The sequence below is a fragment of the Gouania willdenowi genome, chromosome 7, assembly GCF_900634775.1.
Source record: "Gouania willdenowi chromosome 7, fGouWil2.1, whole genome shotgun sequence".
In the NCBI taxonomy this organism is placed as follows: domain Eukaryota; kingdom Metazoa; phylum Chordata; class Actinopteri; order Blenniiformes; family Gobiesocidae; genus Gouania; species Gouania willdenowi.
This window is the reverse complement of record NC_041050.1, coordinates 32,827,261-32,853,630: the sequence shown is the minus strand read 5'-3', so window position 1 is coordinate 32,853,630 and position 26,370 is coordinate 32,827,261. Positions and strand designations below refer to the sequence as shown.

At 36.6% G+C, this 26,370-nt stretch overlaps 1 protein-coding gene across 3 annotated transcripts; it reads right to left on the bottom strand.

Annotated features, from left to right (window-relative positions):
- Positions 1 to 2,258: 2,258 nt before the first annotated feature.
- Positions 2,259 to 26,264, bottom strand: ube4b (ubiquitination factor E4B, UFD2 homolog (S. cerevisiae)). Of its 3 annotated transcripts, XM_028452856.1 has the most exons (29): positions 25,934 to 26,264; positions 23,170 to 23,389; positions 21,245 to 21,380; positions 20,997 to 21,084; positions 20,534 to 20,678; positions 20,205 to 20,430; positions 19,548 to 20,027; positions 18,892 to 18,996; positions 17,433 to 17,574; positions 17,258 to 17,358; positions 17,043 to 17,157; positions 16,777 to 16,860; positions 16,474 to 16,530; positions 15,726 to 15,842; positions 15,515 to 15,613; positions 14,796 to 14,909; positions 14,487 to 14,685; positions 13,218 to 13,356; positions 13,022 to 13,121; positions 9,979 to 10,106; positions 9,772 to 9,870; positions 8,546 to 8,781; positions 8,261 to 8,387; positions 7,987 to 8,131; positions 6,798 to 6,932; positions 6,509 to 6,700; positions 5,146 to 5,320; positions 2,619 to 2,765; positions 2,259 to 2,451 (listed from the first exon to the last, which is right to left on the bottom strand). In XM_028452856.1, exons 1-29 carry the CDS (start codon positions 25,955 to 25,957, stop codon positions 2,387 to 2,389), a joined length of 4,140 nt encoding a protein of 1,379 aa, XP_028308657.1. In that variant the 5' UTR covers positions 25,958 to 26,264; the 3' UTR covers positions 2,259 to 2,386. The 3 variants fall into 3 exon arrangements, with proteins under 3 accessions (XP_028308657.1, XP_028308658.1, XP_028308659.1); XM_028452857.1 differs by lacking the exon at positions 18,892 to 18,996 and having other exon boundaries at positions 2,260 to 2,451; XM_028452858.1 differs by lacking the exons at positions 18,892 to 18,996; positions 19,548 to 20,027 and having other exon boundaries at positions 2,261 to 2,451.
- Between the last annotated feature and the right edge of the window lie 106 nt (positions 26,265 to 26,370).

Here is a 26,370-nt window from a genome sequence, read left to right as displayed (position 1 = left end):
TAAGTAAAAGACTGTTAAACATAGGGATGAGATACACACACATTACAGTAGTAGAAAAAAAGTAGGATAGATAATACTAATATTAATAATAATAATACAAATGTACATATTATATACAAATATGATACAGATATTTACAACAATCAAGCGATGAGGTTACAATGATAAATTATACAATAATACCGTTGTTTAAGATTATGTTGTTTTAATTCGAAAAAGAATCTTTGAAACATTTCAAAATGTATTTTAAATCAGTAATTCTTCTTTTAAAATCAATTACTAGACACTCCGCCACTGCTACCCCATTTAAACTCCAGGTGACCCCACATGGGGTCCCGACCCCAAGGAAGAAAAAGTATGACTTGATTACAAGAAACAAAGTTACTAATGTCCATACATCATTTCTGCCAGGGCTTTTGAACGTGGATATATTTGTGTAGGGGGGAAAAAAACAACATAGGATTATCAGTGTGTTTCAAATTCGAAATTGTGCTGATACACCTCACATTTTATTCATAAAAGAAAAGAATAAAAGAAAAGAAAACATGCTAATGATTAAAGTTCACTAAAAGATGTCATCAATACAACCATAAATAGGGATTATCTGCTTTACGCCACTGCCAGTTGTCATGTCACAGAGAGAGTTGTGTTTGTATTTATATCTATGGTCGTGTTCCAAAGCATAAAGTGAATAATTTGATCTGAGATGGTAGAATGAGACAAACCGATCTACTTCAATGATAATGTATCAACTAATTTACTACTTCTCAGTTTTCCTTTAGTGTTCATGTATGGTTTCTGTGTGAGATAATTCTCTAGCCACTAATATTTAAAAAAAAAAAAAAAAAAAAAAAAAAAAAACTAAAAAAAAATGCTTTCAAGACTAAATTAAAAAAGCTAAATAAGTAGCACCAAAAAAATTTGATTCACCCAAAAAGTAGACGAAAGCAGCAATAAAGCAGATCTGCGTCCTGATCTCTGCTTTGTATTCATGTAGACATATCATTTAAATTATATGTCTTGTACTAAGATTACGTTTCCACCACCAAATTATTTAAGCATTCTATGAGATATGAGGAATGTGATAAATCTGACCCAATACATCTACATTTTATCAAAAGTGATATGAAATATAAAAACAAAGACGTCAATCTAAAGACAACAGTGGCAAGTTTTTGAAATACTGTTCACCATTTTTCACTTCAAATCCAACAATCTTCCAACTCTTTTTCTGTCTTATTAAGATCAGCGCGGTCACCAATTAAAATAGGACCCTCTTAATTTGAAATGAGTTTAAATAATGCACTCCCAATATAATTCCCGGCACACATCTACATATTCTTAAAATAGGGATTTTATTGTCCTTGAGGCGCTTAGAAAGTTTATTAAAACTTAAGTAAAAGTTCAGTTGGCATAAGTCAGAAGAGGAAAATGTTTGAAAAAAAAAAAACCAGCTTTAAACACACTGCACTGTACTGCATCTGACCACTCTTTATTCCTCTACTGTTGTCAGAAAGAAGCTGAGGGTTAGTTTATATTGTCAAACTCAAGGCCCGTGGGCCAAATCTGGCCCTTTAGAGCTTCTAATTAAACCTGCAAGAGAAAGTAAGAATGGCAGCAAAAATTATTGTGTAAATTATAAAATATTTCAGTTGTAGCTATCTCAGCCCTTCCAAATACGCATGGATACAAATTTCCCAACCTCAACATTCTCAAAATCCTTCAAATTATTCTACTAAATCACATAACTGTTCATAATATCAAGGAAATGTAAGTGAATTTGAGTTTAAGATCACTTAATTCTTGGATATTGTCTGCCTCTTATATACTTCATATGTAATTTATACTTGAAAGTGCAAACTGAGGCACATTAATGTCAAAATTGCTGTTTTTCCTGCCTCATAGACTTGTTATAGGACTCATGTTTACTACTGTTACCATCATGATAAAGAAACTCAAGACTAAGCTGTTCACCCTCACATAATGACATATATAATTTAAAAAAAATAACGTACAATGCTGAAAAACTAAGAGTGGATAAAAACTGTCAGTATGTACCTTGTCTGTAAATCTCTTGTTGGTGAAAACAACCCTGTCAAATATAAAACTAACGATGCGCTGGTTTTGACATTTATACACAAACACACACACAAAAAAAAACCCAACTACAAACGTGTTAACTTTATTAGCTTTTATTTTTAGAACCATGACAATGGTTGGAGACAAAAAAAAAAAAAAGGGTAAAACAAATAATAATGAAATCCATTTTTCATCTTTCCATTTCAATTATTTTTGTTCATGTCGGTAGCAGAGAGGCTTTGAACCTGGGCGGTTTGAACACATCCCTTAACAATGAAAAGTCAACAAAGTGTTGATAACATGGTTCTTAAATGAGCCGTCCTCCCTGTTTCCCTTTCATCCAGCTGTGAATTCTCTCCTTTAGTTCAGGCACTGCAAAGACAAAAACACAGATTGTGAGAAACAGGCCAGTGAATGACATCACAAGTGTCCCTAAAACACCCGACATGAACCCAACTATAAAGCTGCTTGGTTGTTGTTGGAGAAACTCAAAGCATGACTCGGCATCTTTGTGTAAACAGGTGAAGAGATGTGTGTACCTGACTCCAACATGCTCTCTGTGAGTGGCTGCCTGTTGAAGGGATCCGTGGGGGAGTTGAGCAGGTGGCGCAGGATGATGGATCGGTCCATGACATTCCCAGAAGGAAGCATCACAGGGTCAGTCATCAGTGTGTCCATCAAAGGGTCTGTGGAAATCACAGGAAATAGAAAACATACTCACTGACAAATCATCACTTTGGGACACTTTATCAACAAGCTTTAAAATTTCTTTTTTTTACCTGAGGAAAAGGACAATTTTGTTCATTTTAGAATTTTTACTGAACATTACAAAACATGATGTTTTGGTGTAATCAACGGAAGAAGATTAGAGCCACTAGAAAAAAAACAAACAAAAAAAAAAAACAAAGCCATTTTAAAAAAGTGCCCATTTCTGCCACTAAAAAAATAAATAAAAATCTCCATGGCAAGTCATAACTAGAATATTAGCATTTCCTGAAGAAAATGCAAGTGAGGATGCAGGTGTTGGCCCATGTTTCACTGAATTAGCTTAGCATAAACATGAGCATTAGCATAGCATATAATTAGCATAACATCAGCCTAACGTTAGAATTAGCATTAGCATCAGCATTTACCGAGTGATAGCATTATCCTATCATTGACATTAACCTAGCATTAGCACTAGCCTAGCATTAGCTGAACATTAGCAAAAAGGTTGAAATGGGTTGAAGGCAGTAGCTGAACATGTTAAAGGTTGAATGGTGTAAATTAGTTGAAAAATGGCTGGAGATGAAGGAGTTGAAAGTTGAATAAACTGAAATTTCCAATAGAAATGAATGGGAATGAAAAAAAGTCAAAAAGTTTAAAAGTTACAAATGAATAAAGTACACGCATAAATCTCTGGAACTTTCTGAATTTTTTGATAGCTTATTTGTCAAAATCGGACAAACTGTGTAGAAGGAGTTTGTAAAGTCATAATTATGACATAGAAAGCTACATTAATGAGATGCAAATGGAGCATTTGCAGCAGTCTACCGACACTGACTGTTACCATTCTTAATTACACTTAGAATAATATGTCATTCAAAACACATATTTTGGCTGTTTATTCAACACATGATAAACAGTGAAGAAAATAGTAGAAGTTTCTTTTCCACTTTACGTTAAAAAAATTCTCATAAATGAGACTCTTATAATTATGACTTTCTATCTCCTAAATATGACTCACCATAGTGATTTTTTAAATTTTTTTTAGTGGCTCTGTTTTTTGTTTTTTTTTCCCCAGTGGCCCTAATCCTCTTCCGTAGTTATCTTTTATATTGTTACTTGGTATTTTATAAGACAATATTAGTCTTATAATACAACAGTTATTATTAAATTACCTCCTCGTGATTCTGTTTGTCCTACATTGAAATGTCATAGGATTGTCACAGTGCAGGCTAGTGTATGTATGTGTGTGTGTGTTACAAAAATAAAAGCAGGCTTGGGAGATGAGAAAGCACAGGGACAGCTGATACTCCCAGCCTCCTGTGCGGCACACTCCCGCTGACGGTGGTGGGCGTGCTGGCATATCTGGGAATCAAAGGAGGCATGTGGCTCACATTCTCAGTCAGGATTAAATTGAGTCTGTGGTTTCAGGATAGCTTCGCCCTAAGCCATCTATATGACCTATACGAGCTGCAAAATCCACTGCAAACGTCTGGAATTTGACGGCAATACAGACTGCTGAATGTACTGGAGCTGTCTGATCAGGTCGAGGGTCAGATAGGAGGAGACGCTGTAACCCGACACCTATTCATCAAGCAATCACTAAAAGCTTTGGGCTTGCTCCATCAATTTCTACTTTTTTATTGGTAAACCAGTTATCTATTCTTGGGGCTTTTAGAGTGAGAAAATCACATTTTTTCTGAGCTAAACCCACTGACTGGACATAAGTGTGAACATTTGGGTCATCACTCTGTGGTTGCACGAGCAATTTCTGGCAATGTTTTTTGCCATTAAGGGTGTAAGAAAAAAAATCGACTCTGTGATATATCGAAATATTTCAGAGCTCAATTATCGTATCGATCCAAAAAAATGTCCAAATAAATTTTTTTTTAAATCATGTTTTGTATCAAAAAATTCTTTTACTGCGCTAATATATGCACAGCACGGTCACTTTTACCTCACTCCTCAATGCATTTTAGCTTTATTTTCATAAATCACACTGGACATATTTATAGATGTAGGTTGCTTTATCTTTTAAAGAATTTAAAAACTTGACAGAATCAGAATGTGTTGTAGAAGCAAAAATAATAATAATAAATAATTTTATTTGACAGTTTAATAAACTTACCACTTGTTTTAAATATTGGTACTTGAATTACAGTTAGTTACTATTTACCTTTTCTCTCAAGTTTAAACAAAAATCTAAACATTGTATTCCATACAAATTTGTACTGAAATTTGTAAGTATCGTATCGTAATAATTAGTGTCGGGATATACTGTATCATATTGTCATATCGTATCAGATTCATGGCAATGCACACCCCTAGTTGTAACAAGAGCTTCTGTGAAAACACACACACCTTTGAACTCGTCAGGTGCGTCGCTGTAGTCCATTTCAGACTGGGAGTTCTTGGCCACTATTTCCTCCACCTTCTCAGATAGCAGCTTGAATTTCTCAATGGCGATAGACGACTTAATACCAGCCTTTCTCATCTTTGAAATAACCTCTTCGAACAATTCTCGGCTATATGACCTCTGCAAAGACAACACAAAAGAACAACTCATTTAAACACACTACACCCAATAATTGTAAGGAAAAATGCAGTTTTTTTAAAATTACATTTTTTCATTTTATTTCGGCAGTCTTCAGAAAAACAAACACTCAACTGTCTAACTAATCAGCTAAAAGGGTGTCGGTTGAAGCAAAAGATTATACACATTTACCCCATTACAAAGAAAAAAACAAGGCTTTCTAGATAATATCACAAAAAATAATAAGGAAACTAATATTACTATTTTTACAATACACACTTAATATATATTCAACACAAAGTTTAATATATACACACACATGCATGTACATAATATTTATATTATACTCTTTAATATTTACTATACAAGTTTCATCAATTAAATTTTAAATACAAAATATAGTATGGTAATATAAAAGTAATAATATTCTCTATCACAATATATACCTTTTTATTATGTTTATTGAGTAAGTATTAATATATTCTATACCATTAAATAGATAATATTTATTATTGCTGTCCTAGGTAAAATTGTTGCTCTTCTTTCTTATACTTACTAACCATATGATATAAAAAGCTTTTTAAAATGGTTTACATTGGTGCAGTTCCATAATTTAAACCCTGCTATTGTTATACTCAACCTTTTCAGTGTTGTTCTAATATATTGCATATTAGAAATTAGTTTTCCTCTTAAATTATATAAATTTTCTCTTTCTCAAAATCTTTTCTGCAACCCTTTCGGAAGTGCACCTTTGCTTGCTTTATAAATCATTTGGTCAGTTTTGAGTTGGATGAGATCTGGGAGTTTTTAAATTAAATGTACTAATGCACTTTCTGGAATTTAGTTTTCTGTTCTGCAGTTTATATAAGTTTAAATGTGTTGAGCACAATGTTAGGTAACCACTGCACAACTATAGGTGGTCTATTGTCTGTTTTATCTGGTGTAAAGTGGGTATTCATGATTGGTGGTGTGACTTCTCAGCTGCTGTGATTGGTTGGGAGAAACACTGAACTCCATTCACCGAGCACTGGAGAGAATCTGCATCCTGAAAGCTTTAAGGACGTGACTCATTACTAGCTAAGGCATATTCCTGCAGCCATTCATCATGACACTACAGCCACTTTGAGCATTCGTGTATATAGATACATACATCTACTAAAGATTCATCGAAGTATTGAAATCAGTTCACACCTGGTCATCTGCAATAGCTTTAGCAAAGCGGGCGCAGTCCAGCTGCAGGTAGATGTCAGTGAGTTGGTCAAGGAGCTTTTTGGGCTCAAAACCATACTTCTCAGGGTTTTCCACCTTCAAGTCTCGACATTTAGGCCCGCAGAGCTGCTGCAGGTTAAAGTTCAGCATGGCAGCTAATCGAGGACCTAGCTCCTGTGGCAGGAATAAAACACAGAAAATGATGGCTACAATGTGTCGAGTGTCACAGTAGGAATGAGAGCAAGTGTGGATTTCAGATGGAGACACTCACAGGTCGAAGGAAAGGCTTCTGGACCTGCTTGGTGAGGATGTGGAACATTTCCACCGTCTCTGTAGCCAAGGCAAGATAGGAGCGAGACACTCGTTCGTCCTGAGTCAACTGTGACTGGCGGCTCTGCTGCTGATCCTGAGAGTGTCCCAAAAACACAAAAAGCAAAATGAAGCCATTGCTTTTCTGTACCAAATCTCAGCTGATCTTTTTGCAGCATTTTATGGTTAGATGTCGTTGCCTGCTTTTAGTGTGCATGTTTGTTTGTGTGCAGGCTGTGTGATCTACTTTATGTGGATAATTTTTGTGTACATGTTGGCTTTTATTCCGAATCTGTATATCGTTTTTTAATTTGCACTTGTTTTTGATTTCATTTGATTTGATGTGTATGAAAAAAAATATTTGGCAATATTTCAATGTGCGATAATCGTATCGAGCAGAAATATGTCCAAATCAACTTTTTTAATGATGTTTTTAAAAAAAAACAACATTTAATTGTGCTAACATGTGCATAGCACATACAGTAAACGCCCGGTCACTAGGTGTCCGTGAAACACATCAGACCTTGTTAAACTACCTCACTCTTCAATGCATTTTGGCTTGGAAGTTGATTACATTACATTTTCATAAAACATACTGGGCACTTTTATAAATGTATGTAATTACTTGAAAAAAAATTAAATTAAATTAAGAACTTAACAATCACAATCTGTTGTAGAAGCTAAAGTTTAACTTTTTTTGAAAAATGTAATTTGACAGTTTGATAAACATACCACTTGTTTTTGGTATTGGCACTTGAATTACAGTTAGTTACCATTTCCTTGTTCTAGCATATTGAAAAAAAAAAAAAAAAAAGAAAATAAATTGTATTTCATACCATTTTTTACTTGTAAAAGTGAAATTTGTAATTATTGATATCGTGATTATATTGTATTGTTTAATACCAGGATATATTGTATTGTGACATGCAAATCGTGAATCGATTTCAGAAGATTCATGGCAATGTACACCCCTAGTTTACACCTTAGCTCATAACACTGGTGACAATTTCTGTCCTCAGCCTCTGGAGTCTGTACAATGTAAGTGCGTTCTGCTGTTTCTAATCATGTCTTTCAGATGTTTTTTTTTTACAGCTGAAAGATTCATTTAAGTCTTGGTAAATAAACAGAAGATGAAGGTGAGCAACACCAACCCTAGGCAGCAGCTCCCACTGCTCCTTGTTTTTCATCTCCTCTTGAACTTCATGGATACGCTTCAGGGATTCCAAACTCTCATCCAACAAGAAAGTAGTGTCATTAATCAGCATGTTGATGTAGCGCACAAACTGCTTGCCAGAGCTGATGGGGAGTTAAAAAAAATTTAAAAAGAAAGAGCACAGAAAAGAAGAATAGGTCAAACTTGAGATTAGTCCCTTGACATCTGTCTGCTTCCAAATGACTGGGGTCGTTTGTGACGAACAAACTCACTTGAACTCCTCCATGAAGGTGCCGTGGTGGGCAATGTTCTGCCAGAGACTCTTGAAGATGGTGCTGATATGATACCGTATCGTAAACTTGTCATAGAACTCACTGGTGGCACCGGTATGCTCAACGTCTAACCAGGGAAAAAACATTTTTTTTTTTTTTTTTCTCTTTCTAAAAGCAGCTTAAAGTCTACTTCTATTAAAAGAGCGAAATGGCATTATAAATTATATTTTTATATTACATTTTCCCTAAGCCACACAACAGAAGTGTAGCACAGACAGGACTCACCAGTGTAGAACTTCATAAGAGCAGGAACCAGCTGTTTCACAGACAGCGGGTGGTTTTCCATCATTTCTGAGAAGCGTTGAGTGCGAGGCTGCACAGCAGGGTTGGTGACAAACAATACTTCCACCAGCTTAGCAATAAGGTAAGGGTTCCTGATGTAGTTCTGACTGCAGATGAACACCACTAGGAAGGTGACTATGTCCTGGACACACGGCTCAAATAAAACTTGGGGAGCGTACCTGGGAGGAGAAAAAGTGAAGGTAAGACGACTGCTTTTAGATCATCCTTTGTATAATATATCGAGTCGAAACATTTCTTATTTGGCGATATAGAAAATTACAACATCGCCTATATAAATATTTTTATTTTAGAGCTTAATTTCTTCATTAAAATACTTGTTTTAGGAGTCATTGTTTCTGCTTCTTCCCACACAACAGAACTCACTCACATGCTGTCCCCTATAGGAGAAAAAGTCAAAAATTGCACATATTGTGCAGCCGTTTGTTAAAAAATGTGCCTGTGTGACATTTTGCATCAGCAAATTTAACTAAGAATTGTCTTTCTGGTCAGACTTCGAGTTAAAAATAATGAGATTTATATTGTTTATCGCCATTTTGAGAAAAAATATCAGATATGAATTTTGGTCCATATCGCCCAGCTCTAACAAATACTCAATCCTTACAAAATACTCTCAATTATTGATATTTTTTGAATTTTAAGATTCCTTTTTATGGCAAACCTTATTTTGTTGTTGGAAACAGATACAGGAACAGAGAGGATCGGGGGAGGTGATTATGGGAAAAACTGTGCACTCTATTATATTCATGAAGTAAGAGAGCTAACACACACCTGCTCAGCAGTCCGCTACAGATGGATATGTTATAGATAACTCCAAGTTGAGAACTGTTTACTAGGTACGTTCCCCAACACAGTGAATTTAGTTTAATATTGGACATTTGACAGATATTCAGCTAAAAATTTTCAAATTTAACCAAAGTTGTAGTTAAGCATTTTTTAATCTCTTTGGTGGTTGGTTTAGCAGTGGGATAAGAAATTTCAAAAATATAAAAGCTACTTCAGCCGAATGTTCGGTTTGGTTTCAGTGTAATACTCATTGATGTACATACACTGAAGCCACAAGCATGCTCCGTCACTTTCTCCACCCACCCCTAAAGAAGATCAGGCAGTTTCAGGTTGTGATATTCCATATATATAAAAACATGACTTACTGCACAACAAAAAGCAGAAATTCAGCCACATCTTCAATGTAAAACTCTGGCAGAGCAGCAAAGCTTTTAGGAATCTCAGCATTCAGAGGCAACATGATGCTGGGGGGAAAAACAGATGAAAAACCATTGAGACGAAATCAAGAAGGCAATAATCACTGAAGAAAATAAACCACTATCATGTCAGATCGGTTTTAATTAAAATCCTACTTGGGGTAGGCTGGGTCCACCATGCGCAAAATGAGCTGAATAACAGTGCTATAAAACTGCAGACATCTGCGGAGTAGATTCTCATCCAGAAGGCCCACGTCAGCACAGGTCTTGGCTCGCACCAATTTCTGACAGGAGGAAGTCACACATAATCAGACTCGATAGGGTAGAAATATGCCATCCTGCACTTTATGTGAATCAAAGCATATCCAATACACCGGTGCCCATATTCACAAAGCATCCTAAGGCTAAACGTAGCAATTAGTGACATCATTCTTAGAAAAATCTTAGTATTCCTCGAATTTTAACATTTTTCCTTAGTTAGGATAAAAGTAATTCACAAAGCATCTTAGGCATTAAGAGAGCTCCTAAGGTAAAACACTGTTAGGAGTGAGGAGGACTTTTAAGAAGCCTAAAAGTGCTTTAAACAGACAGAAAAATAGGACAGCAAGATATTCTCTGTATGTTTAACGACAGTGATTTAATAGACGAAACCGGCTTATATTTGTTATTATTATTGTATTTCTGGTTTGTTTCTGTTTTTTCGCACCATCCACCAAGTCACATTATTTGTATTGTTTTAAACTCTACATGGCAATAAAACTATTCTGATTCTGATTGATCGTGCACTGATAATTTTTGTTGTTGACTTTATCAGGGATTGGTGTACTTTTCTCACACAGGGTAATGTAATAGCATAGAGTGATCAGTCAGACCATTACGACGCTTTCACAGCGTTGTATTGTTGCGCAATTTGTTTGCTACCTTGTTTGTGTGCTGATTGCAGCAGGTAGCAGCGCTTCTCAGACTCGCCGCTTGTGCGCACACACACAGAGTTCAATGCATTGATTAGCAAGGCTATGTGCTCCTAAGTCTGTTCCTTCCCTTGTGCCATAACCCCAGGACCCAGTTTCCCTCTTAATGCTCTTTTATTTCACTTCTTAAAAGAGTTCCAGCAATTACAATAATCACTGACAGCTGTGTCTGCGTCCACCATTAATATCAAATACATAAAGCGGTGAAATTACCAACGTGGACAGTTAACTCATTGAGTGCCATTGATGTCTATAGACGTCACTAGGGATGTAACGATTAATCGCAAGGCAGTTAAAAATCGATTCATAGGTATCACGGTTGATATCGATTTTCTGAAAATTGAATCGCAGTACTATCCACAAGTGTAGGCGGCGGGCGGAGTCTGCTAATACTTTCTTTCTGGCCGCCTTCTACTCTTAAATATGTTAATAAATGATTCATTACCCCTTTAGCACCGACAGAATATCTGTAATATTACTTGAATATCTGTAAAAGTCACGTTTTTCTATTAGCTCTGTCTGCTAGCATAGCTTCTCTTCTTCACTGCAATATATATGCATGCCAACCGACCACTGTGTTACCAGCGCCCTCTGCTGGTCCAAACAAATATGACGTAAATCAGTGTAATCACGGTTTTTTTTTTTTTTAAAGTCCAAATGTTAAGGCACAAAATACATTTTCAGTTGCACTTTTAAAAAGAAAAATAACTATTATGTAGTTTTGCACTGTTTATTATAGAACCAGAATTTAAATTAATAGGCTTCATTTTCATTTGTATTATTCCTTTATTTATTTCATTCAAGATTTATTTTTAGTTAAATTGCATTGTTTTGAATAGTTTATCAAGGAATTCTTTTGACAATGAAAATTAAAAGGAAAATAGTACAGTATTTTCTAGTTTTTTTTCCCAAAAAAAAAATTTGTCTACAGTCCCATTTTGTAAAATAAATCGTGAGAGAATCGTATCGTGAACCCAGTATCGTGAATCGAATCGTATCGGGAGTTGAGTGAATCGCTACATCCCTAGACGTCACCTTTGGATGAGAGAGATCACCCATTATGAGCAGAGCTCAGAGTGAGAGGATAAGAGTTTGCAAGACAGAAAATGGCACTACAGAGTTGATGCTGAATTTCCCAGTAGTGCACATGCGACCAGAGCATGTGGGGAACCTGAGTGGAATATTGAGAGTGTGGCAATGAGATAAAATGATAAAAAAAATGGGGCAAGCGGTGAGACTGGGCATGTCCGGGAGGAGGAAGTTGCGTGTGTGGAGAATGACGGAGAGAGAGGCTTGGAAAAAATATACAGTAAGAAATCCATTCAACTCTGACACAGATGGCATAACAATAATAATTTTGCCATCAAAAACCTGGTATCAGTGTTGTTTTTGTAGTTTTATAGAAGTAAACCAATGTTGAGGTGTATCTAAAGCAATAAAAAAATTGCTTCAAAGTCACTAATAGATTTTTTCAGAAAAAGACGTTTTTCTCAGCTTTTTGTCACAAACGGGCGATTTGTGTGAAATTTGCCTATATTCAACTGCGGAACAGAAGAACAAAACAAGCTAGAAACGTAATTCTTTTTTCTGATAAAATTAGACACTTTAATCTTTCAGAATATGGTGTCGAACTCAGATACAAAATATTCTGTGGATCTTTAGAAATTTGTCAAAATGCTCTAAAACGGCTGCCACTGAGGGGGTAGAAATTTTGAAAATGGCTGGCACTGAATGAGTTAACAGTAACTAAATCAATATAATAATCTGCATGTGAACAAGGTTTAAACGTTTTTGAACTATGTACATTTAATTTTGCTGAATTAAATTAATTTCGTGATTACACACTTTTTAATGCAGTCCAAGTGTTATCTGTTGATTTTACTCTACATTCATTAGCAGTGTTTTTTTTCTCTTCTTTCTCTAACAACCAACCATAGCTTTTAGATGACTGCATCATACCCAGCAACGGGGGCAACCATACCTCCTCAGTAAGATAAAATTTTCTTTCCCTCTTTGCTCAGAGTTGCTCTCAGAAACTCCCTGAATCACTTTTAAGATAAGATTCCTTGCTATGAATATTTAAGCTAAGGTATAGGAGCTCTCTGAGAGACTCTGAGAAGCTTCGTGAATACGGGCACAGAATATTTATATACTTGACTGTGGGTGTAATCTGAGACTTGACCCCATCATTATAAGAAAGATTGTGCACCCACAGACGTGAAACTGACCTTCAGCTGGGCTTTGCATCTTTTAAGCATCTCTCTGTGTCGAGTGGCAAGAGGAGAATCTTTCCACTGGCTCTCACTGTTTTTAAGCTCCTCCACAGTCCTAAAATTCAAAACAACAAAATTACTGCATGTTCTCTAAATGTGCAATAACTGTGTGCGTAGGTGTGTGTCTGTTTCTGTATGTGTGTGCGTGTACCTGTTGAGTTCACGAATTGCACGCAATCTGCGAATGTAGCGCCGGCACCCAGGCAGGATGGACAAATGGTGGGCGTGAAGTGTCAAAAAGAAACACTCTGTGGGGAACTTGGGCTCAGAGAACTTAGCAGGGTCTTCATCTGTCAGTGTACAACAAAATTATGAATCAGCCACGCATAGAGACAGATCACTGGAGGAAAAAAAACTTGAAAGTACTATGATCAAGAGCTTAAATAACACAAGGGCCTGATTTACGAAGATCCCCAATAAAAAGCGTCAAACTGGGTGCGTAAGCAAATAGATTGCATGCATTTTTGTTCTCCTGTTTCTGGCGATCTACTAAATCACCATCTCAAATGAGCCCCAGTTCAACAAGGGATTTGGCATGTGATGGTGTTAAACATGGAGAATGTGGGAGAGCAGAGATGCTGCAACTAAAAGGGTCATTCCATGTCATTTCTACACATTTACAGTACCTCTCAGAATTTTCAATAAAAAGTTTTTTTAAAAAAAGTATTTTTTAATTTATTTCAACAGATATATGCATTGGTTCTTGGGTGATAGTTTGACTAATCATTAGTGATTTGAACAGTATAAGTACATAGCTCCAAGCTCATCAAATTACAGGGAGCTGAGGCATATGCAAAGTTGTTTACTGAAGACCCAAACATTTGGGAGTCCGAAACCTTGACAAACCTTTTTTCCAAATTTGAGGGACTGGCATGTCCACCAGATGAAGCAGATCTTTTTGTATATTCTGAGAGAGTAGGTAGAGCTGTATTACGACACCAAATTTCAGTTTCCTATATGATGTAATTCCTGAAATATTGAAATCTGAAAATGGAAGGAAAATAAGGACGCACGAAAATCAACACATAGTCCCCTCACTGAATTGGACATATCAAACAAAGGATTAATCCGATCAAACTAAAAATTTACAGTGTGTCTACTGAATAGTCACAAAACAATTGATAAAAATTTCGGCATTTTTTTTTTAGACCAAAGTGCGTGGGAACATTTGTTGAAATGACATGGAATAACCCAAAAGTACATTTGAAGCCATTGGATTGGAGGAGTTGGCGGAAGAGGTGAATAAACATATTCTCGAATTACAGCAAAGAAAGTCTACTTTACCAAAAACCATTATTGCACCCATTAAACCTAAAGCTCTCTGAATATGTAATGAAATAAACCAGTTGATATTTTAATCATTAATTTGGCACATGTAACAAAATATTTCTTCAATTTTTCTACATTGATGAAGTCTTACGCAGTTCAGTCAGCCAGGTCTTAAGCTCCTCCATGGTGGCTTTCACACGAGTCTCTTCTACACTGACATTTAGGCGACACCGTGGATGGAAAATGTAGAAGGGGTCCACCGTTTCTAGCTTGATCTTCATGCTCAACTGTTGCAGCACCCATAAAAAGTTGAGCATGAAGCCATCTGTTGACACCAGCTTGTCGTCCGTCTGAGAGAAACAATAATTAAGTGTATTCATGAGATACATTGAAAGGATTCCAATTCTCACCAGTTGATTGAGGATTTTTATTTGCTTCCTATGAAATCAGTGTGACGTACCTGCATTTGAGCTTTTTTCACATTGTGGTTGACTAAAGCTGCCATGTAATTAAGGGCTAAATCACGGGTCTCTCCATTTAGCAGAATGTTATGTAGTATTTTAAACAGATCCCCCTGACAAAAGGAAAAAGTGATTATTGGCCTCAAATGGAAAGAGAAAAAAGCAGTACCAGGTTGTGGAACAGTTTGTGGTGTGGAAATAAAAAAATGCCTGAATTTAAAGAAATTTAAACTTAAATACATAAAATGTATCTTCTCAAAGCATAAATGTTAAAGGGAAAAAAAATATAAATAGGTCTGTATATATTCATGTATGTGTATGTTTGGACAGATAAATGTATAGTGGATTACATGAATTTTATAATTATATAGACAAATCAATGCCTAATGTCTTCTTTTACAGTGTACATAGGTGTATATTATAAGAAGATTATTGTATAGAAATAAAGTATAGTACTGGATATTACAAGGGGTAGGATCATATAAGTTTATACTTCCTACTCCTTTACGAACAAGTACATGCTTCACGTGCAGGATTTTGTAATAATTTATTCCCTCTTTGCTTTGTTTCATTTTCGATTTTTTAAATTATTACTATTTTCTCATTGTGGTAAATACACTGCTGTTGTGTTCATGTTTGAAATAAAAATGTAATAAAAAGTTTAAAAAAATAAAAACAGACAAAAAAAAAGGGAAAAAAGTATGGCGGGTCCTTTCACCCTTGCTGATTCCAGGTAGTGCTGCAGGGACTGGCTGACAACTCGTGTGTTCTCCATAGTGATAGCAGGGCCAGAGAAATACTTATCTCCTACTTTGGTCTGAAACACAAACACACACTATTATGTTGACCAATTCTACATTTTATGAAATATTAAAATCTTGTTTTTCGACCTAGTCTTGTGTTATGACCAGACTTCAGGCTCAACTCACATCATCTTCAGCAAACACAGAGAGGCTAAAGAAGGCTCCCAGGTAGGACAGTCTCTGGATCTCTCTTCCACAGCCAGGGCTCAGAGGTTTGGGGCACCAAAGAGGAAGTGATGTTATCTGCAAAAAAGATACAACACACAAGGATAGATGGAATATATTAAACTCAAACAAGCCATGATTTGTAGTTGAAAGATGAGGGTCATTGAAAACAGCCAAGTCAAGGTATTTCACTCCAGTGCAGGAATACATTTTTTTTCTTTTTTAAATTCAAACCCTGAATGCAAGTTAACCTTTTCCTTTTGACTAGGTACATAACAGACAAAACCACAGCACAATTATGGTACTATACTGTATACAGTACATACATAGTATATACATAATATATAGCATTAGAAATACCCCACAATATCTTGATTATTGATTCATCCAAATTAGCAACATATTAATGAAATTAGTTCTAAGATCAAGTCTTTACAAGGATAATCATTTAGTTTTCATCTTTAAATGAAAAAAATAAATACCGTACTTTCTTTTATTAAACGTTTGCTTGTCAAATTTCTATTAGGGGAAAAATGTGTTCATATAAAAACCTAAGACGACATACAGTTTAAGCACAGTCACAATTATGAATAAAAATAACAATACTTTCTACACAAAAGATAAGCTAAGCTAAAATGACTACAGTCGAGCAGAGAGAATGGCCATGATTTTGATTTGAAGAAATTAATTGTTTAGTTGATTTACTTACCAGATTGCACACTGGGTGAGTCTTTCCAAACTTTATTTCACAAAGTTCAGCTAATGCCTGCACAAACAATTATAACTCATTAATGCGTTCATCTGTCATTTTGTAATCTTCATAACTACAGAAACAAATTATGTTCTGTGGAATATGTGGGGAAAGATTTGTTTTTTGTTTTTTTTAGAAAAGCATAACATTAAAAATGCCACGGCACCAAAGACAACCATTCTTTTATACCTGTAATGAAAACGTAACAAGTTCACATTATGTTATGTCCAGTCTGTATTTGGAGCGTGAACATTTACTTACCATTAGTGGAAATTTGAAATTGTCACTGTCAAAGGAACATTCTTTGACGGCACAAGTCAGCCCCTGGAGAATTGGGATAAAGATCTGGAAATATAAAAGCAAATGCATCAAATCACTTTTACAGCTCAATGGAATGACTCAAATGATTATGCGATGCTTAGGTGGCAGTACAATCCTCATATATTGAGGATAATCTGACATGGAGACCATCTGAATCCAACCAAATATGACACAGCCTGGGTGGGTGCAACATGCCAGTCTCTCACCTGTCTAAATACTTCTTCCTCCTGGTGTGTTAAGCGTACCAGCTCCTGAATAAAACCGTATGGAAGGTTCCGACACAGCATGTAAGGTACCAGCAGAGATTGATGCAGAGGGCTCCTGCAAGTAAATAACAAATTAGAACCAAGGTAAAGTAAGGGACTGGCAACAAAGGAGACATGAGCAGAACAAGCCAGAGATAAGAAAATGTCCATCTTACCGAGGGTGTGTCAGGGTGCCTTGCAGGACCAGGGAAACATGGGAAATGCACTGAGAGCGAATGTTACTGAGAAGTTGACTGATATTTGGTTGGCTACACATCTGAGAAAAAAAGGTTGTGATAGAATATCATTCACAAACATTATTCAATTTCATTGGTATTGATTGCAACATACTTTGGGAGCTTTCTTCTCTTCCATGCCAACACTGTCAAAACGCTCGATGAGGTAGTTCAGCATCTCCGTCTCTTTGCACGTTTCAATGGTAAAGCGGTCACTAGTGGAATCACTGGACATCCCTCCTCCACATGCACCAAGACTGCAAGCAGAGAAGTGAACACAAAAACTAAAAAACAGGCAGCTTAAAAGAAGAAAAAAACCCCACAGCACAAAGACGAGAAGCAATTAGCACTGAATACTGTAATTTGGAAGTGACTCATACTGTAAGTACAAACCCAAATCTGACGATTCCTGAAAGGAAAACCTGCCAAAGTTAGTGAAAGCACCGCAGTCTCAGTGCTGGTAATGCAAAAATGCAAATATATTCCTGAAAATGCACAGAAAATGTGTTGAAACAGCAGTTAGTAATAATCAGCTGCACGAGTTAAACCCAGGCACGAGAGGTATCAAAGCACAGCAAGCCTGCGTCAATAACAAAAGCTGTTTTGTACCATTGTTTCATTTTTTTACAGACAAAGACATAATACTGACACCCTGAACAGGGGACGCTCGTGAATCTGAACCAAACCCATAAATTCTTCCAGACATGAATTTAGGTCAGAGCAGAGGTGGGAAGTAACAAGTGCCCAAAAACTAGTAGTTTGTTACTACATTGCTTCCAAATCTCAATATTCCTGGCATTTCAACCACTTCTGTTAATATTAGCCAGTTAAATTTCCTGTTTTAATCCTGGCAGTTTCCTTCTAAAAGAGTTAACCAGCCTACAGTCAAAACCTGTACAAAACCAAGGCACAAACCATTTTTGCATGGGTGTATTTGCTTTCACGAATGTACATTTATTTATTTATTAGACTACTTTGTTCAATTAAATTAAATTAAAAAAAAAAAAAAAAAAACCTTTGAGAATAAATAGAACTAAATGTCCTTAAAATATATATATATATATTAGGAATTGTAATACTATTCAGGGTCTTAATTTGAAAAATAAAACAAAACTAGTAAAAAAACAAAAAAAAAAACAAAGAATTACCTTTAATGCTGTTGAATTCCTGCTTTTACTTCGGAGATTTATTTTGTACTTTCTACTTGTTTCTTCCATCAACTCTATAGATGACATCATTGTAATTGATGTCACAGCACAGAGAAGTAAAGATGTTGAAAAAGGCTTGGAAACCACATGAGCAGTCGCATAACTCCAACCAAAAGCTGTTTGCATTGACATATACCACACAGTCTTCCCCAAAAGACTCTCTTCAGTGTTTACAGTAAGATTAGAAACACCGAAAACGTTAACAATGAGATCCGTCTCCATTCAGTTTATTGGTCATAGCACTGGCCTGCTGTTTCTCTACACCATTAGTCTTAAGCCTGCTGCTGGGTCAACTGTAACATGCAAGAGGCCCGTAGATGAGCTGGTGAGCGCACACATGTTAGCGCACACCGTGCAATGGTGTACCTGGACCCAAACTGAACCTGAGCAAAATCCTCCTCCTCCTCAGACTCGTCTTCACTGTTGTCCTGAGACATGTCAGACAGGGCAAAAAACAGCAGGGACAACGGGCTAACGGGACAAGAAAGGGAACAGAAGTGAGAAAAAGAGAGGAAAATGGTGTGGAAGTATGTGGACACAAACGAAAAAAAAAAAGAAAAGTTGTTTGGAACATAGATATAACCAGAAAGTAAGGTCAAAGGAAAACTAAGCACTAGATCTAAAGTTTCATGAACTTTTGTGTAGTGCTGCAATTAAATGCTACAAAAATGTGTTATGTTTCGACACAATGATGACACCAAATAAAATAAACCTGTTTAACATTTACTTCATTTGTCTGGACAAAGAGGTTATTGCCAAACGTTTTAAACAAACACTTGGCCAAGTGGTCTTGCCTTAATAATTTGCGACAGACAATTATTTGAACTTCAGCTTTTTAAACCAATTTGAAGAAAAAGAAGAAATAAGAAATTTGCTTTTAACCGAATTGATGAAAGCAGACTGTAATTAGTGAAAAACCTAAGTCTACTTTAACCTTTAATATGACTTTCTATAAAAAGTCAGTGATTTGGTTAGTTAGTTGATGTATGTACACGCCACACTGACACACAGTGGAGAGATACCTAGACGGTGGAATCCTGGCGGCAAAGGCAGCCTGTCGGTTATTCAGTCTGGGAGATGGTGGCACCACAGTAGGAACTGTGGAGGAGGGCTGGGTACGAGCCCAAGGCGAGCCCAGGGATATGGGCTGGGGGCTGGGTGAAGACACTGGAACTGGGGTGTTTGGGGGAACTGAAAGTCCAGCAGGACTAGGAGAGGGTCTAGAAGGACTAGAAGCTCTGTGACAAGAGCTAGATGGGGAAGCACTCCCCCACGAAGCGGTAACAGAGTAAGGCCGATAGCGTGGGGAGATGGGCATCGGGGAGGTCGGAGGGTTGAGGGGATGCCTCGTGGTAGCAGAGGCCGGTGGGCTCGGCGGTACCACAAACTGAGGGTTGGACGATGTGGAACAAACACTGGGTGTAGTAGGCGTTGGGGGAGACGGGGAAGTCATCCCAGCTGTATCCAAAGTCATTGGGTGAGGACTACCACAGCCATACAGACTGTGGACAACATCAATGAGATGATCACTGTTACAAAAACATGACTTCTTTTCATCAGCAATGATTCAATATTATGAATAATCCTAAAGCCTTATAGGGAGGCTAGCTGGTACCAGCGAGCCAATGGCCTCAGTCCATCAGTGGGAAACTTTCTCACTAACAACTTAGTGTACTTGCCTGGACAGAGAGCTTGCTCCAAAAGACGCGGCACTGGAACCCATTGGGCTGCCACTTTGATTGGAGGGCTGTACCAGCGTCAGACGGTGGTCGGGGGATTTGACTGCTGCGATTGGACGTGAGGTCGCCGTCAAGCTGGCAAAAGGGTTATGAACACATGACTGGGTGGACATCATGAGGACTTCCATCAAGATTTGGCTGATGAGGTCTTTAAAATGAGAGAACACTGCAAGGAACGGAGAGAAAAAAAATCAATTCAGGAGAAAAAATACAGAAAAATTATGTCCTATGTATTTTTTTTTTTTTTTACAAACTGTTTGATTAAATACCATCTTTAGGGTTCTGGTGGAAATCAGCAGCCATTGAAGGAAGAAAGATGACATCTCTATCCTGTTCCTTCCACGATACGCGAAGGATCTTACAAATTAGCTGCAGAGCCTGCTCTTCAGAGACATCAGAGTTTGTTGAGTTTTCCTGAGAGGAAGAGAGAGCAAACATTAAGAGCCAACAACAAAAAACACATTGTTACTGATCTAAAAACTACACTTTCTCTCATAACTGTGAGGTGAAAAAAAATTATAATAAAACAATAATTTGATTGCAAAAACATTATTATTATTCTGAGAAATGTTGCCAAAAAATTATTTCAATAAGTGAATAGCATCATTTATAAAATCAACATCTTTCAACTCTTCATCATAACCATCTTTGGCTCAAATATGTCCTGAAAGAAATCATTGAGAATTTAAAACGGTTCTCTCTTAAAAAGTTGTGTCTAAAGCTAGTGGATACCTTTTCAGTTAAATTCCTTTTATCTCGACGGTCACTGTCCTCCACCTCCATGTTCTCTATCCCTGAGTCCACATCCACCTGGGACATGCTGCAATTTAAAACATAATGCACCATAAATTACACCATCTTACTGTTATATCATAAAAATAACTTTAGTCAAGGACATGGCGATTTGCCATGCATTTTTTTCCCACAGTGGGACTTTATCAAATCACTACCTCCAAATCTGATTCAGCTGATACTCCTACCTCTTTTCACAGGAGGCAGGGTCAATGTCCATGCTCTGCGACCGGGACAAACTCTGGGATTGAGTCTCAAGGCTGTTGGAGGGGGAGCTGGAGAGGGAGCTCACACCTTCACTGCTCTGACTACCATACACCACCCCTACAAAGGCAAAGCACAACTCAACAACTCACAAACACACAAGTGAAATTGAATCCTCCTTAAACACAATTAAATTCTAACGAGATCAAACTAAACAAGAGCAGCTGAGTTAGCCGTTGTAAAGATAATTTTGTTAAGTTCTGCTTAAACCAATGAGGGTTTTGCCCCCCTTTACAAACATGTTTATGCCTAACAGTATTGTAGTGGCCTTCAACTGAATCAAAGCATATGGAAATGTCTGACATTTTTGCCTCGCCAAATATCTAACCTAAAAATTAAGTAGCCTTCAACTTTATACTTTAAAAAGAACACAGTATTGATTGGAGAAAGATAACAAACAGAGAAAAAGATGATGAATAATTGGAATCTGCCCATAACTTAGAAAAGAGATGGGGACATTCCTGGTTTAATAAAGGCTCAAATAAACATTTGAAAAATCTGATGTGCATGAACAAGTATTTATTCAATTGTAACGGTGACATTGAAAAAAGAAAAAAAACAACTATGTGAAATAAAAGGAACAATAATCAATGTAACATTAAGGTCACTGACCTGTGTATCAACAACAACATTTTGGCATAAAATAAACAATATCAGGGCTGTGACTGTAACTATATGCAGCACACTCTTGTATACAGAGCGGACAAGCTTGGACTGTTAAGTGAAAGGCTTTGTCTTTGTGTCCTGCATGGCCTACATTAGGGGCTATACAGGGACACTGGTGATCCCTACAAGCTGCCACTGTGAGTTCTGCTGATGTCATCAGGGTGCATGACTGTGATTAGTTACCAGGAATGCTAATGTGTCAGTTAGAATTTATTATATTTTAGTATATAATGTATCATCTAATAGGTTTCTTTAAATTCTTAGTAAAGCTGAAGAAGTCTGATGACTTGACTAAACTACTATAATCAGTATGACCTGAATAAGTGAGAAGATTCACAGACACATCTTTCACATTTCATGCTGCTAAACTCCCCCCAGCCCCACACACACACACACACACATCCCCTTAAGCTAACAAACACGATGTCATATGTTCTGTTGTGTGGGATATTTATTTTTTTATTTCGAACAAACAAATAAAAACTAATAAACAATTCTCAACAGGAATCACTATAAAAAAACAAGGTCAATTTCAATATAATACACATTTAATTTGTTGGTGGTGGTCGGAGGGGCCGATGGCGCACTATGGCAGCCTCGCTTCCGTCAGTCTGCCCCAGGGCAGCTGTGGCTACAACAGTAGTTTGCCACCAGTAAGTGTGGAGTGAAAGAATAATGCCTAAATTCTGTAAAGCGTCTTTGAGTGTCTATGATAAAGCGCTATATAAAATTGATGCATTATTATTATTATTATTATTCTTCACCATTAATGCAAAATCCAATGAAATAAACTAAATGGACAATACAAATAAATACTGCAATCGAGCTATTAAAAAAACAAACAAAATACATATGCACCATCAGCATCTGTGAGATTTACATTTCATTTACTCTAAGGGCCTTTTTTACCAGTGACACCATTATAGTGCAATATTCCAGTAAACAATATATTGGTTCCTCCAACAAACAGTGATAAAATTTCTGTGAAGACGTATCTGCACATTTAAGTGAAAAAGCAGAAAAGGTTTAAAAATAAAAATAAAAAATCGATACTTAGCGGGAGCCTATCGCTAATCGTGCGGAAAAATATTGTGATATATCGCCGTATCGAGATATTGTCACACTCCTAGCCCTAACTGCGACATATACTTGTTTTTCTCAATGCTTTATATGCACTTCTTACCAGAGGTTCCCATTGGAGATGTGGAAGGGGTACCACTGTGGACATTGAGCCCCAATGATTGAGAGGCAGCTGGTGGCATGGATTGGGGGGCGACACCTGAGGGTCCGGGGAGGGGTCCAGGAGGAGTCTCTCTCTGTGGGGACGTCAGGGGTGTGCTGAGTGGGGTGCTTGGCTGTGACGTCGGCCCGCCTGCCAGTCTGGCCAATCGCCTTCTGCGAATCTTTATTGAAAATATGCCATTTTTGACAAAGCAAGTGTATTAGGTACTAGAGAGGACATTAGTAGTTCAGATGAGATTTAGAGATGAAATATAATCTTGGGTGCTCTGCAAAGATTTATAATAAGGTAAAAAATAAAATACCACGTCCTCATCCTGTCAATAAAAATCAATGTAGCTAATATGTCAACACCCAAATTACATGAGATTAGAATAGATAATGTAGAATTATTAGACAAAAAGTGTGATTATACATTTCTGAGAAAATATTTAGTAAATTCCACCCTTTTTTAGTGAAAAGCACAGTTCAAAAACTACAATAAATCTGAAATGTCAACCAACACAACATATTTAAAATATTCCTATTTCCCCAAAATATAAAGAAGTCCACTTCAAAATTCTAAATAACATTTATATATCAAATGATTTTATTAATAAAAGATGTAAACTGGATGTTACTTATGCAATAGAACATTAGAAACAACATAACATTTATTTTGTGTGTGAAATAGTCGAATCTTTATGGAAATCTCTATATGATTTTCTGTTTTCTAAAGATATAAACATTGATTTCTGGTAATTTCAAAACATTCAATTTGGTACCTTCCTTAATAAAAAACAGATTCTTGATCAAGAACGTATTTATTATAACTAGGGGTGATGAAAAAAATCAATTCTGCAATATATTGCGATATTACGTTGCGCGATTCTCGGATCGATTCTAAATGCATCTATATAGATTTTTTTTTTTATTTAAAAAAATAAAATAACCTTTCTTTAACCAGGAAAGTCTTTTCCACTGCAGGAGACATTATAACTGCACAAATAAGAGCGCTGAAACCTGGGCATGTTGACCAGCTTGTGTTTTTTCAATAAAATCTAAAAAGAAAGTACTAACTTTCTGCATTTATTTGTTGTTCTAGGTATACACCTCAGTTAAGATGCACTAAAGCCATGCTGCACTAAAGTTCGTTTAAAAGCCACAGGCAGATTTCATGTTTTTTTTTTTAATATTTTAAGTTGATGGCACATGGCATGTTAAAGCCAATGTTTGAAATGTGTAAAATATGCCAATAAAATATATTTCATACATAATGTTCTCATGAAGATGTACACAATTACAGATTAGTTGTTCCTTAAGTTATATATATATATTTTTTTTTTAATCGCAATAATCGCCTTATACTTTAATATCGGGATATGTTGTATCGTATCGTGACCTATGTATCGGGATATGAATCGTATCGCCAGACGACAGGCAATACACACCCCTTATTACAACAAAATATTATATTCCCAAATGCAGATATCATAAATGCCCCCCTTCACAGCTTGCTTTCAAATCTGAGATTTTCTTGTTTCAACGATACCTAGGTGAAAAGAAAAATGTCCATGCAAGAAAATTATATAATATGATACTTAGGTTTTCTTTTGTTGTTGTTGTTATTTGTTTTTAAATACCCCTTGTACAATGTTTTTATTTTCCTTTTGTGTGCATTTTCTCTTGTTTTGGTTGTTGAACTGTATTTGGTGGTATATTTTCTTTTTTCCTGTTTATAGATGTTGTGCAATGATGTATAACTGAGGAAGTTGTTGCATGTTATCTTGTTTATTAATAAAAAAAAGAACAAAAAAATATAGTTCAGATGATTGAATTGGGAGTCTTTGGACCATCAATGCCTCATAAAACTATAAATTATTTTTAAAAGTTTTAATTAACTTTAAGACGTAATAGAAAAACTAAACAGTATACTCACGAATGGACTGAATCGTAAACAATGGCTGAATATTTATTCATTGTAACGTATCCGTAAGTGAGACACAGTAACCTACATTACATCCAGACAAGCATCAAACAAGTCAACACAATTCATTCGTAATAAAGGAGCCTGTTAGGATGTAGTATGTTTTGTTTGTCGGTGTATTTTGAGCCCCCCTGTGTCCCAGTGGTCGTACAGTGGGCCCACAGCTGATTGCACAATGGTGGCCCGGTGTGTGGTTTATGCTGAGTCGTCTCAAGGCTAGTTTTTGGCCCTTAGCATAGCAACATTAGACACAGCTGACGAGTAGTTACTACTTAATTCTCTCACACAAACGTTTAAATAAAAACTCATATGCATACAATAACAATGTGAAAACGCGTGTCTATTATAGAAGTTTCGCTGCAGTGACACTAAACGTATCGTCATACTTTAAAGTCATTTTCTGCTTTCGGTTTATGTTAGCTTTTAAGCACACTGCTCCAGCTGAATGCAACCGAAAGAGAAAAACACATGTAACCTATATTTATTCACTTCATTATTTTATGACACAGTTAACACTGTGCATAGTGACACAAAGTTAGGTAGCAGTCTCTAGGATTTTCATCTTTTCAGCTGGATGTTTGTATTTTGTCACGATGTCTTTGTTCATTTGCCGATGTAGCTGCATGCTAATAGCAGGACCCCCCGAGAAAAAAACAAAGAGGTGGCGTGAAACAGTCGTTGTTTAACTGTGATACATAAGCTATGACACCCAGTCAAAACAATTCTTTCATTGCCAACTTACCTCATCTGCGCTCAGCTCCTCCATCACCGCGGCTACGTTAGCTTTGCTATTTACTTTCAACGGTTTTACAGTGCCAGCCAGAGCCAGCTAGCTAGCTAGCTTCTACCAGGACTAACTGTGCATAGTCTAACCGGTTCAACAAATTCGTGTCAGTCCTGACTGTTTTCCAAATAAAAAACACGACTCCCAAATACGCGGGGAGGTGGAGTGAAGGTCCCACGAAAACACTGAGGACTGATAGTTTAATATCAAGAATAAAACAAAAAAAAAAGTAGCTAGCTGTTAGACGTCAAAATACATTGGCGGCCATTTTGGCTCTATAGTGCATCACGTGACTGAAATGATCGCTTAAGCTTTACTGTGTCGCAGAGGAAACTTGAGTTATTACTTCACTTGTTGTGTAAGCGGTTGCACAGACTCTTATTTAGTCCAAATTT